The following is a 13874-nucleotide window of genomic DNA, read 5'->3' as shown; positions in this document are numbered from 1 at the left end:
AAAAGCAATTCATAAGTATTAAATGTTTTTAATTAAAACATTTTCAACTCAACAGAGACTACAGGACCCTTGACCCAAAGAACATTTAGCAGTGAACTCAAGTCTACTGGTTAAGCTATGGCCTCTAGTAAAACCACAATGCAAAAGATGGGGAACAGAATGAAAAGAATAAACAGCTGAAGAGGCAAAGCCCAAAGAATATGTGCACTGGGTCAGCACTGCTGAATTGTGGGAAGGCAAGGCAGGATCTACATACTGACAGCATTTGGGAAGTCAAAGAAAACCTAAAATTGTGAATTAATAATCAATCAATTCTCAAAAAATGGGAAAGGAAAAATAACACAAAAAGATCTTTATATGATAGTGAAGCTGATGATAGCTGACCCAAGACAAATGGATAACTGAGGTGCCTAACTGAAGTATCAAAGCATCCCCTCAGTCCCTTGTTGCCATGGCCGGCATACTCTACCCCATACTCTAAATGTCTCCAGCCCAAGGGCTAGGCTGGGCTGTCCATATAATGCAGACATTCTGGGTACCCAGGCAATTTCGTCTATACTTTATCCTCCTGGACCCTTGGTCTTCTGGCTCTCCCTTCTGCCCCTCCCCTCTCTCCTTACAGGCTCAGGGCCCTGCTCACTCTGGACTCTCCCAGGTGTCTCCGCCTCTGGCTATGTCTCCCTCTTATCTACAATAACCTTCTCCTCCACCATACCTAGAAGTACTCATGTCCTTCATACTAACAAACCAGGAGGGTTCAGCAAAACTCTCCCACAGAAGAAACAACAGTCACACACAGGAACGGAGGAGATGAATGCAGTCAGAAGGGGTGGTAGGTGTTTGAAGAAGAAGCAAAGACAAACACCCTCAGATTATAACAAGAGACTATCTGGGCACTCTTCGACAGAAGATGCAGCTCAGTAATTGATGGCACTGTTTTCTGATGAATGTGTGTGTGTGTGTGTGTGTGTGTGTGTGTGTGTGTATGCGCACGTGCGCACTAGTGTATGAAATCTGGGTCTTAGTTTTGAATTAATTTGTACTGCGAAATAATAACTACACTTTACATATTAAATGTAGTATGTTGTATGCTGGTTCTGGAAGTCCTGACAGCTGTTGAGATTTTTTTGTTTTTGTTTTTTGTTGTTTGTTTTGTACCAATAACTCAGTTGAGAGTAAATGAAATGAAAGCTTTCTAGAATTGCTTTCTTTAACAAAAAAGTATTTGATACCATGATTATGGCCCCTGTATTGAAGAACAGTGTTTGCTAAATGCTGGGAAATCTCCCAGTCATTACTCAAACTCACTATTTATAACTGGTATGCAGAACCATTCTTGTAGTTGTTGTTTGTCTGGATACATAAAATATTTGTATAAGTAAATATTTAAAAATATTCACCAGACTAATAGTGACACATACCTTTAACCCCAGTACTGAGGAGAAAAAGGTAGGTGGATCTCTTTGAGGTAGAGACCAGTGTGGTCTACACAAGTTCCAAAACACCAAGGTTATATAATGAGACTGTGCCTAAAAAAACTAACTGAAAAAATAAACAAGGGGCTGGAAAGATGGGTCAGCATTTAAGTTTTAAGTTCTTTTTTTTTTTTTTTAAAGATTTATTTATTATTATAAGTACACTGTAGCTGTCTCCAGACACACCAGAAGAGGGCGTCAGATCTCATTACAAATGGTTGTGAGCTACTATGTGGTTGCTGGAAATTGAACTCAGGACCTTCGGGAGAGCAGTCAGTGCTCTTAATCACTGAGCCATCTCTCCAGCCCAAGTTTTAAGTTCTTAAGAGAACATACTGTTCTTGTAGAGGACCAAGTTTGATTCCTTGCTGCCATGTCAAGTGGCTGTAACTCTTAACTCCAGCTCACAGGGTCTGAAGTCTCTAGCCTCCAACAGCACTGGCAACTCCCTACTCCATCCCCATCCAATTAAAAATTTAATATACTTCACCAGAACAAAAACATTGGCTCATAACCCACATCCATCAGAATCCATCATTCTGAGAAACCGGAGAAATTGTCATCAAGGCTAATTAAGGGAAATGCCTCTGGCCCAGAGAATAAAATCTCTTGCCTAAGTGGAGGCCTAACATTCCAGTTGGGCTGGGTCATTCACCTGGGACAAGGGACCTCCCCTAGGAAGGAAGGCTCACCTTAAACCATGCTAAAGAGATAGGCTGAATAATTAGTCCTTTAATTAGGGACTTTACTTTTCCTCCTAGAATTCCATACAGCATTTTACCAGACTATAGCCATGCAGCTTCCTAAGCCCGCCCACTTTCTGAATCCTTTAAAAACAGCAATGCCTTCCCTACTTCTTTCTCTTCTGTAAACGTGTTCCCTAACACCAGGTTTCCCCCAATCTTAGGGCTTCCTCTTAGTCCTCCTCCCCAACATGTAAGTGCTTGTCTGCCATGTGTCTGACCTCCATGCCAGATAAATGGCAAGATTTTCTTCTCTCTTCCTCCAGCTTGCCTGCCCTGGGAGTTTTTCCTTTAAACCCTAATAAAATTTTCTTTAAGCTCCCATTTGAGTCTAGTCTTCAATTTTTTATTAATGAGATTGAGTGCCAAAAGGGACTCTGATTTCCTATGTGTCAAAATCAGTTTTGTTAATTTTTTTCTAAGGCCATACCTTTGACATTAACTAGATGGTTGTGAGCCACCATGCGGTTGCTGGGAATTTAACTCAGGACCTCTAAAAGAGCAGTCACCTCTCTTAACCACTGAGTCATCTCTCTAGCCCTAAATAGATGATTTTTTTTTTTAAAGACAGGGTTTCTCTGTGTAGCCCTGGCTATCCTGGAACTTACTCTGTAGACCAGGCTGGCCTCGAACTCAACAGATGATTCTTTTTTTTTTTTTTTTTTTTTTTGGATATTTTCTATATTTACATTTCAAATGTTATCCCCTTTCCTAGTTTCCCCTCTGAAAATCCCCTATCCCCTCCCCACTACTCCCCAACCCACCCACTCCCATTACTGGTCCTGGCATTCCCCTATACTGGGGCAAAGAACCTTCACAGGACCTAGGGCCTCTCCTCCCATTGATGACTTACTAGGCTATCCTCTACTACAAATACAGCTAGAGGCACAAGTTCCACCATGTGTTTTCTTTGATTGGTGGTTTAGTTCCAAGGAGCTCTGGGAGTAGTGGTTAGTTCATACTGATGTTCCTCCTATGGGGCTTCAGACCCCTTCAGCTCCTTGGGTACTTTTTCTAACTCCTTCATTGGGGCCTTGTGCTCTGTCCAATGAATGATTGTGAGCATCCACTTCTGTATTTTCTAGGCACTGGCAGAGCCCCTCAGGAGACAGCTATATCAGGCTCCTGTCAGCAAGCTCTTGTTGGCTTCTGCCATAGTATCTGGGTTTGGTGGTTGTTTATGGGATTCCCCATGTGGGGCAGTCTCTGTTCTGAACTTTGTATCTGTAACTCCTTCCATGGGTATTTTGTTCCCTCTTTTAAGAAGGATTCTGAGCTTCTGGGCTAATATCCACTTATCAGTGAGTGCATATCATGTGTGTTCTTTTATGATTGGGTTACCTCACTTAGGATGATATCCTCCAGATCCATCCATTTGTCTAAGAATTTCATAAATTCATTGTTTTTAATAGCTGCATAGTGTAAATGTACCACATTTTCTGTATCCATTCCTCTGTTGAGGGACATCTGGGTTCCTTCTAGCTTCTGGCTATTATAAATAAGGCTGCTATGAACATAGTGGAGCATGTGTCCTTATTACATGTTGGAGCATCTTCTGGGTATGTGCCCAGGAGTGGTATTTAATTGTGATAAAAACTGCATGGTACTGGTACAGTGACAGACAGGGAGATCAATGGAACAGAAGTGAAGACCCAGAAATGAACCCACACACCTATGCTCACTTTATCTTTGACAAAGAAGCTAAAAACCATCCAGTGGAAAGAAGACAGCATCTTCAACAAATGGTGCTGGCATAACTGGTGTAGAAGAATGCGAATTGATCCATTCTTATCTCCTTGTACAAAGCTCAAGTCTAAGTGGATCAAAGAACTCCACATAAAACCAGAGACACTGAAACTTATAGAGGAGAAAGTGGGGGAAGAGCCTTGAAGATATGGGCACAAGGGAAAGATTCCAATGGCTTGTGCTGTAAGATCGAGAATTAACAAATGGGACCTTATAAAATTGCAAAGCTTCTGTAAGGCAAAGGACACTGTCAATAAGACCAAAAGGCAACCAACAGATTGGGAAAGGATCTTTGCCAATCCTAAATCTGATAGGGGGCTAATATTCAATATATATTAAAAAACTCAAGAAGTTGGACTCCAGAAAACCAAACAACCCTATTTAAAAAATGGAGTACAGAGCTAAACAAAGAATTCTCAACTGAGGAATACCAAATAGCTGAGAAGCACCTAAAAAAATGTTCAGCATCCTTAATCATCAGGGAAATGCAAATCAAGACAACCCTGAGATTCCACCTCACACCAGTCAAAATGGCTAAGATCAAAAACTCAGGTGACAGCAGATGCTGGCGAGGAGGTGGAGAAAGAGGAACACTCCTCCATTGCTAGTGGGACTGCAAGCTGGTACAACCACTCTGGAAATCAGTTTGGCCATTCCTCAGAAAATTGGACATGGTTCTAATGGAAGATCAATAGAAGATTCTTAAAGCTTGGGTGAGATAGTTTAAAAGCAGCCACACCAGAATTCATTTTTCTATCATCACACAAATGCAATATTTGCAAACTGTTACCATTACCAACTTGCCAACAAAGAAGGAAGCTAGACAAATCCTCCTGTAGGCTGTTGTTTAAATGAGACTTAAATGGACATTCCTTTATGCAAAGTTGAAATTTGTGTATAAAAAGGCTATGATTCAGGGATAGATGCAGTCCTTTTAATAGATGCTATTACAATGTGTTTAGAATAGCTTTTTTTTGTTGTTGTTGGTTTTTTGTTTTTTTTTTTTGGTATAGCCCTGGCTGTCCTAGAACTCACTGTGTAGACCAGGCTGGACTCAAACTCAGCTAAGTAATAAAATTTAATAGTCAGATAGTTAAACTCATGGTTTTATTAGACTCTTATTTAGTTAATTACAATAATATGTTTTCAAGGTAATTCAAATGTTATTTGGCTAAAAATAATCAATGTTTAAAAATTCAGTCATGGTACACACAGATAGTTAATTATATTCCTTCCAGAGGAGACATTCTTTCCTTTAGGCTTATAAAAAACATTATATGTTTCATCAAAATTAGATATATGTTTGTTCATCGTTTGTTGCTACATATGATTTTTGACACAATACTCTTGAACATCTTTTCATGTTTTTCATAGTGTAAATAATAAAATATTATTAAATGCAAAAAAAAGGCTATGATTCAAGCTGTAGAGATGCATTAGCACTGGCTACTCTTAACCAATTGCTCAATTCCCAGCAACCACACAGTGGTTCACAACCATTTGTAATGGGATCTGATGCCCTCTTCTGGTGTGCTTGAAGAGAGTGACAGTGTACTCGTATATATAAAATAATAAAAAAGAAAAAGAAAAAGGGCTATAGTTCAATAAATATCTAATACTGCTTATGAAAATGCAAGCACATGGTTGGAGATGTTAGGAAGTTAGAGCTGCTGACATAATGGCTAAACATTTTACAATGTAAATAACTGATCAGCTTGCCTTTTCTTTACCAACTCATTCTTTACATGTTGGCTTCAATTTTTCTGTATTTGGGTTAACAGTTCAGAATAATTTTATATTATCAGGATGCTACTTACTGGGGTAGTTTACTGTAAATAATGGTGAATGAACACTGATCAGCAGTAATGTTTCTATTATACTTATTTATCATGTGGTGGCAGAAGACACTAACTTAACTCTCCCCTACCATGGGGGGACCTGTCAGTCCTCATTGAAAGTGCTTTTACTCATTGAGCCACCTTGACAAATCATTATTCTTACATTTAAAAAGAAAGAAAAGAAAATTGGGCCTACCACACATGAATGAAAAACCTACACCAAAATATTCAATATTTCAAAACAGAGTAGCAGAGATTAAAAACAAAAATACTCTCAAAAAGGGAGGAAAACATGACACAAAGAAACAGTAACAAGAAAGGCACCACATCCTGGGCGTGGTGGCGCACGCCTTTAATCCTTCTGAGTTCGAGGCCAGCCTGGTCTACAAAGTAAGTTCCAGGACAGCCAGAGCTATACAGAGAAACCCTGACTTGAAAAAAAAACAAAAACAAAAACAAAAAAAGAAAGGCACCACGTGCCATCCCAGAGCCTAAGAGCAGAAGGCAAAGAGCCACCTCACTTGCAAAGTGACTCAGTGACTCCCCAGTTGTCTTTAACCAAATACTAGAGTGCAGAGGCCAGGAGAGGCCAGAGCGATATAGGGAGCTCTCAGAAAACAGTAAGTGAGCGGGGAAGATGGCTCAGAGAACAGGACCACTTGCTGCACAAGACCCAGTCCCATTCCCCAGAAGCCACTTCAAAGCTGGCTGTGCTACCCGGGCCTACAACCCTGGGCCTGCAACCCAGGGCATGTGGTCGCTAGCCTAGCTCTATGTTCAGTGAGTGAGTGTCTCAAAGAAATGAGGAAAAGTGACAGAGCAGGCATCCCAAAGTCCTATAGCCTCCAGATACCACACTTACATACACAACACACACAGGTCACACACACAGGCCAAACACACACACACACACACACACACACACACACACACACACACACTAATACAGTGTCTGTCTTATCACACTGAAATTTTACACTTCGGCCACAGATAACACCTAAAAGCTGAGTAATTATCCATGCACTGAAGCAAAGCAAATGGAGAGAAAGAACTAGAGCTTAGCACCCGAGGAAAGGGTCCGCTGTGTAAGAGGGCGAGGAGAGCAAGATGGCCTGGCCTGTCTTCTTCCAGTAGTGAAAGCAGGGAAGGGCCAAACTGGGGGACAAGAGAATAGGAATATTAGGTTAGGTAAAAACAATAAACAGGAAAGGGGCCAAGGGCTTAACTTAAAGTCTTTTTGTGGTCCTCAGAAACTGGGGTCAGGGCTGGAGAGATGCCTCAGTGGTTAGGCGCTCTGGTTGCTTTTGCAGGGCCATTGTTCACAGCCTTTACTTTGAAAAAAGTGTATGTGGTGTTTTTAAAATAAGAGTAAATTCTGTAAAATTAACATAAAATGAACTCAAACTACTTTTCAAATTTAAACTTAAGTAGCATATACTTACAGATTATTTCTTTAGCTGGTGGGGAAAATATTCCCATAAAACTCAAAGACCTTTATAAACTTCAAGAATTCCAAGATTCTTGACTGTATACTAGCTTCATTTAAGAAAACACTTTGAACAAATGTCCCAAGGTAGAACAGACTGATTAAAAGCTTGAAAAGAAAATGGATAAGGTTTTCACATGTTACATACATTACATGTTTCATACATTAATTAGTTCCACTAATTTGAATTCTAATTCTACCAAAAGGCCTGCAAAAAGTAGAGAAAAAAACAAAAAGCTCTAGACATGAAAATTCTAAGAAAACTTTCTTTACCTTTCCTTCAAGTGATGCCATATTGCCTCCAGTAACAGAAGAAATCCATTACTCTCTTACTCCAGCAGGCCTAAATTACACATACAGCTACCTTCTGCACACTCTTCCACCTTCCCCAAGCCTCCTTTCCCTCAAGGTAACAGCATTCCCAACTCCTGGGATCTCCACTGCATTCCGGAGTGCATACTCCAGTTAGTTAAAGCACCTCTGAAAATAAGCCACCATAACACAAGTGTATGATTAATCAAAACAATTAAGACGTCTTAAACAAATTACCCTCAAACGTCCTTTTTGGTTTGTTTTTGTTTTTCTGAGACAGGGTTTCTCTGTGTGATGCTTGCTGCTCTGGATCTCCACACATAGACCAGGCTGGCCTTGAACTCAGAGATCCACATGCCTCTTAATCCCAAATACTGAGCCTGCCTTATATCCCGAATGCTAGGATTAAAGATATGCACCACCACCACCACCCAGCACCTTCAAACTTTTAACATAGACATCATTCCCTGTATTTTAAACAATTCAAATAAGTTTCCTGTCACCAATGTAAAGTAAGGCATTTTCTTTTCCTCATGTAGTCAGGTGTCTCTGAAGCCACAGCTCCAGTGCACAGAGGCAGTAAAAGCAAGTCATAAGGAATGTATGTGTTCCAGGCCAAGTCCTCAAAAAGCTGTAAATGACTCATCTTTGTACGCACACATTAGAGAAATTCACTGTGCTCCCTAAACTTCATTACTTCAGCCATCTGAAACAGGAAATGCACAAGGGAAAGCTTCTTCGAGGGGTAAAGCTGCCAAGTCCCAAAGCTTTCTTGAGGAGTGTCTCACAGATGTGAGTACATGTGCAGTTGGGGGGGGGGGGGGCGACAAGTCCAGATATGCTTGTCCCTTGACCCACGCACTGCATGAATCCTTGTTTTGACTTCCCTTTGGAAAAGTTCCACAAAATGTCTAACACATAATGGGCATTCAATGGCAAGCCCTACCTCCGTCCAGTTAAATCCTATACTAAGTAAAGGAGCCAGGCATGGTGGAGCCAGGCATGGTGGCAAATACTTGTAATCCCAGAGGCTAAGGAAGAAGTATGGTAAGTTGAAAGCCAGCCTAGCCATATGGTGGAATGGTGGAACACAATCAAAAGAAAGAGAAAAAGAGAAAAAGAGAAAGAGAGAGAGAGAGCGCGAGCGAGAGAGCGAGCGAGCGCACGAGCACACTCGCATACAGGTACACAAGCAAACTGTCTCTCAGATGTTCCTTTTTTATTTTGCCTAAGCCTTCACTAAACAATTTATGTGTTTATTTGTTCAAAATAATCTCATGTTACTTTCTGATTCTCTCTACAATCTCCAGAAAACAATTTCATTCCAAACTAGTCCTTAGGCAGTGCATTGTGGCTTACCAGTAATTCCACACTCAGGAGATTGAGGTAGGACAACCTCTGTTTACAGCCAGTGCAGGCTACACAATAAGACCCTGTCTCAAAATAAAAACAAAAAGTAGACTGCAGCTCAGGAGATAGAGTATTTGTCCCCAGTGCTGCATAAACCAGGCATGGCAGTACACCATGTGAACCTAGCTCTTGGGAAGCAGTGCCAATAGGATCAGGAGTTCAAAGCCATCCTCAACACTACAGTGAGTTTGGGGCAGTCTGGGTTACATGAAACTGTGTCTCCAACAACAAAAGTAATTACAGCAAGCCCCAGCCTCAGTCCTAGAGATTAAGCCCAGAGTCTCCAGCCTGAGAGTTTATAATCCAGTCGCATGAAGACAAATTTTTGTCTGTAGTTTATTATTTGAATTATCTGTTCATAACTTAAGTATTCTACAAAGACAAAGAGAGAAAGAAACCAGTAAGTCACAGCATGCCTGGTCTCCCTAACGAACAGAACTGCATCTAAATTGCAAGTCTCTTTTAAATGTTTCAGAACCCTGTTCATTTACTCTGAATGAGCGCCAGCTGAGTATATGACAAAAATCTGGAAGGAAAAAAAACAGGAGAGATTAACTTTGAATCTAGTAGTGCCAGCAAAGGTGGCTTCATCTAAACAAAGATATTATTGAGGGAATAAAAAGTAGGTTATTATATATCTATCATCCTAAAGCATAGAACCCATGACAGACATTGTTTAACTGTACAGTGACACTGCTAGAGAAGTCAGGCGGTGGCAGTCAACAAACCTTGCTTCGTCCTTGTACCTACACTGCTTGCCTGATCCTCAAATACAGTATATTCAGTAAGTTAATACAGCGCATGTGCTAGTCCCACTTAACAACCATGAGCACACAACGCTGTCATCACAAATTTAAATCTTAAGCCAAGGGGATGAATACGTGCCAACATGTACATGACTTACTCTTGATTACACCATATCGTCTACATAATTATTATTTCAATCTTCCTAAGTTGTGTTCCAGCATTATGACTTTCCAGAGATCCTTCCCCTCAGGAGCTCCAGTTTCTCCACATGCTACAGCAGACACTCGCTCCATGGCCACACTGCAGCATCTGTGCTTTCTTTGCAGGAGCTGAGCCTTCTGCACCAGGACTCTAGGGATCCTTGTTCTAACACGAGGATGGAGCATGTAGTGAGGACTCTGGCTCAGGGTAGACAGTGTCTGGCAAACCCAACTACACTCAACTGCAGCTTATGATAGTCCAGGAGCTGTAGGCAACCATCTTTTCATATGAGGGAAATAAATTATCATTTAAACTTGAGTCCATCTGAGTCAGGATTGAGGCTACAGCCCAAAAGGATCTGACAGACTCTGATGGAGGTGCTTCTCACATCAGTGTCTTTTATTCCCTTCTCCTCTTGTTAGTAATACCCACTGTGCATTACAGTGTGTCAGACACTGTATGAGGCTAGCTCTAGTATGGAAAACAAGTCACTATTCTTTTATTCTCACTACTTTATATCTGAGAACAAACTGCTGAGTGGCTATTTTCAGTATTAATCGCATGGCTTTTAGAGGCAAAAGAAAAAGCAGAGTCACCTAGCTAAGTGCCCACTCATCTACTACACAAGTGCCCAAGCATCTACTGCTGCTACCTGGGGCTTGTCTTTGAAGATCTTTCCTCAGACATCAACACCTCTGTGACATCTCCATATGAACCTTCACATGTTCCAAGGATAACATATTCAAGAAAAAAAAACTCTTAAAATAAAAAATTATACTGGCAGCCTAGAGAGACAGCTCAGTGCAGTGGGCACTTGCCACCAAGCCTAGTGACCTAGTTCAATCTCCAAGTCCACAGGTGAAAGGAGAGGGCCGCCTCCTACAATTCCTCCTCTGAAGCCACCCAAGTGTGATGGTGCACGCATTTGTATACACAAGTGCACAGAAAAGAGCTGGGCGGTGGAGTGTGTCTGGCCTTATGTTCAGGTCCTTGATCCATTTGGAGTTGAGTTTTGTGTAGGGTAATAACTATGGGTCTGAGGCAGGGATGGTGGTACACACCTTTAATTCCAGCACTCAGAAGGCAGAGGCTGGCAGAGCTCTGTGAGTTCAGGGCCAGTCTGGCCTACAGAGGGAGTTCCAGGACAGCCAGGGCTACATAGACCCTGTGGTAAAACAAACAAAAATCACAGATAGATCCTATATGTCTAATGTTTCTAAAGATTGAAAACATTTTATTACATACTTGCTGCAAGGAAAGCACTTTATGTACTTATAAAGACCTCTAAATCATGTCAATTCTAAAGCAATAAATTATACATATGTAAATATATGTATACCAATCCAAAGACTCAAATGCATCAAAGGACTTCATGCTTTGCAAAAGCAGGACATACTTCTTAAGCACATATTAAAAGTAAAGTACACAAGGCTGGAGATTTGGCTCAGTGGTGAAGAGCACTGGCTGCTCCTGCAGAGTTCTCGAGTTCAATTCCGATGACCTACATGGCAGCTTGCAACTGTCTGTAACTCCAGTTCCTGGGGATCTGACACCCTCACGCAGATATACATGCAGGCAAAACACCAATGCACATTAAAAATGAAAATAAATAAATTTTTTAAAGGGCTGGAGAGATGGCTCAGCAGTCACTGGCTGCTCTTCCAGAACTTCTGAGTTCAATTCCCAGCAACCCCATGGTGGCTCACACACATCTGTAATGGGATCTGATGCCCTCTTCTGGTGTGTCTGAAGACAGTGACAGTGTACTCATATACATATAAATAAATAAATCTTTTTTAAAAAGTAAAGTACACTTTAAATAAATTGGACTATTAGCTTCACCAAAGTTGCCTAACATAAGTGACTTTAGCGTCCTAATTTTCATTTATAAATGAAAGCCATTAACTACACATGCAGCTGTGGAAAATTCGGAGTGTTTCCTAACTATAACCCTGAAAGTAACCTCTAGGACCCTCTTAGCGCACTACTCCAAAGCTGAACACAGTACCCAGACACTGTTCTTTCTTACCAATTTCCACTGTCTCTATCAGAATGTAAATGCTGAGACAAGGCACTTATTTATCGCCGCACCCTAACTAAAGCTTCACCCAAAAACCTAATAGGAACCACCCAAAATAATGTTATACTCATGAAGAACCAAAGATGCCTCCTTGCCCAAATTTAAAATGGAAGGGGACGTGGGAGAATAGTGAATTACTGGCCATGTCAACATCTTCCAACTTTTTAGAAAATTTCCTACGTGTTATGTACATTGTTATCAATATTATAATAAAAAATTTTGGGAGGGCCGAGGAAAAGGTTCAGCCTGTCAAAGTGAACCCAGATATACAAAACATGCACGGTAATATTTTTTTAAGACCCAAGGAATATTAACTATCAGATCATTAAAAATGTATTGAATTCAAGATAACTAGCAAATAATTGCATCTAATCAGTTCCAGAATCACCTGCAACCTTTCCAAGTGAAATTTCACAAGAACAAAAATTCCCATCACAACACAGCTTAAACAGAGAGGCCTAGACATGCCATCTGAGTAATTTCAGGCGGCCACCTCCATCTCCTTTCTCAATAATGTCTTCCCTGTCCCCATTTCTTCATACAGATAGGACACTTGGGTATTGATACAGAAATCTCATCGAGCTCCATCCTTATTTGGAACCGCACAACTCGGGATAACCCTTTTCCAGTAAAACTTTTCCCAACTCAGGACACTTGGAGCCATGCAGCCACAACCCTCGTGCTTTTGGCTGCCTCCCCGCCTCACGTAATTAATTCTCTTGGGAGAACTTTTCTCCTGGGATTCACATCTCAGCCATCAAGACCCCCCCCCCGCCCGCCCCCAACACGTCCCAGCTACCTGAGTGCTATGGACCAGAGGAAGACCCCCAGCTTTCTGTGTCCCTGCTCTCACCCTCCCCACCAGCTCCGCGGCAACGAGCAGATGCCGGGCCCCCAACCACGAAGCTGCGGGGTCGCACAAAGGCCCCGCACGGCCCTCCCGGAGCTGCTCCCCGCCTGCGCCCTCCGAGGTCCGGCCACGCCCGCTGCGCGGCGGGAAGCCGGGATGCTCCGCCGGGCCGGTCGCTGGCTGACCCCGACCCCACCCACGCCCCACCCACGCCGGCCACCCCAAGGCTGGACCCTCGCCCGGTCAATGAGCAAGAGCATCCTCGGCCCCCAAGGCCTAGGCTGACCGCATCCCCAACGGGCCCCGCCGCCACGGCCCGGTACCCACGACCCCCGTCCGCACTCACAGGCTGCCGGAGCAGGAGGTGCACACGAACGAGCCGACCGTCATGTTCACGTAGGTGGGGCCGCGCTGGTCGCAGTCGAAACACTTGCGGTTGTGCGGCAGCCCCGTCATGTCCCGCAGCATCTTCAGGTGCTTCTCCTCCTGCTTCCGCTTCGCGCTGGCCGCCATGGCCGCGGCTCCGACCGAGGAGGCCGGCAGGGCCGGGAGCCGGCGGCGCTGCCGGGGCCCCGCGCTCCCTCCCACGGGCCGCCCTGGCCGCCGCCGCCCTCCGCCCTCGCGGACTCCGGTCTCGGCCTCCGCTCGGCTCCGCCGGGCTGGACAAGGCGAGGGAGCTGCGCAGCACGCGCCGACCGGTCACACCAACCGGCCGGGCGGGACAACCGCCACCGCCGCCGCTGCCACCTTCCCGACTTCTCCTAAGGGGGAAAGACGAGGTGGGGGGCGGGGGGAGCGGCAAGAGGAGACCCGCCTCGGGCGGCCGGCGGCCAAGTGCAGGCTCGCGCCCTCTGCTGGCCGGGAGGAGTCACTGCGGCCACGCTGCGGCAAGGGTCGGAGCTGGGCGGGGTAGAGAAGATACAATGGTGTCAATAAATAACAGCCCTTATCCGCTGGGTGCCTGTACGTGCGAAGCGCTTCGTGTA

General features: G+C 43.4%; 1 protein-coding gene across 10 annotated transcripts in view; it reads right to left on the bottom strand.

Annotated features, from left to right (window-relative positions):
- Agfg1 (ArfGAP with FG repeats 1) overlaps positions 1-13659 on the bottom strand; it is a 65209-nt gene extending 51550 nt beyond the window's left edge. For all 10 annotated transcript variants that reach the window (XM_029538463.1, XM_029538465.1, XM_029538466.1 and 7 more), the window contains exon 1: positions 13235-13659. In XM_029538463.1, the coding sequence (XP_029394323.1) occupies positions 13235-13401 (167 nt within the window). In that variant the 5' untranslated portion in view covers positions 13402-13659. The remainder of the gene's footprint in view (positions 1-13234) is intronic.
- Positions 13660-13874: the final 215 nt, after the last annotated feature.

This window comes from Mus pahari, chromosome 5 (genome assembly GCF_900095145.1).
Source record: "Mus pahari chromosome 5, PAHARI_EIJ_v1.1, whole genome shotgun sequence".
NCBI classification, from domain to species: domain Eukaryota; kingdom Metazoa; phylum Chordata; class Mammalia; order Rodentia; family Muridae; genus Mus; species Mus pahari.
The sequence above is the reverse complement of the archived record's forward strand: the minus strand, read 5'-3'. Positions and strand labels throughout refer to the sequence as shown.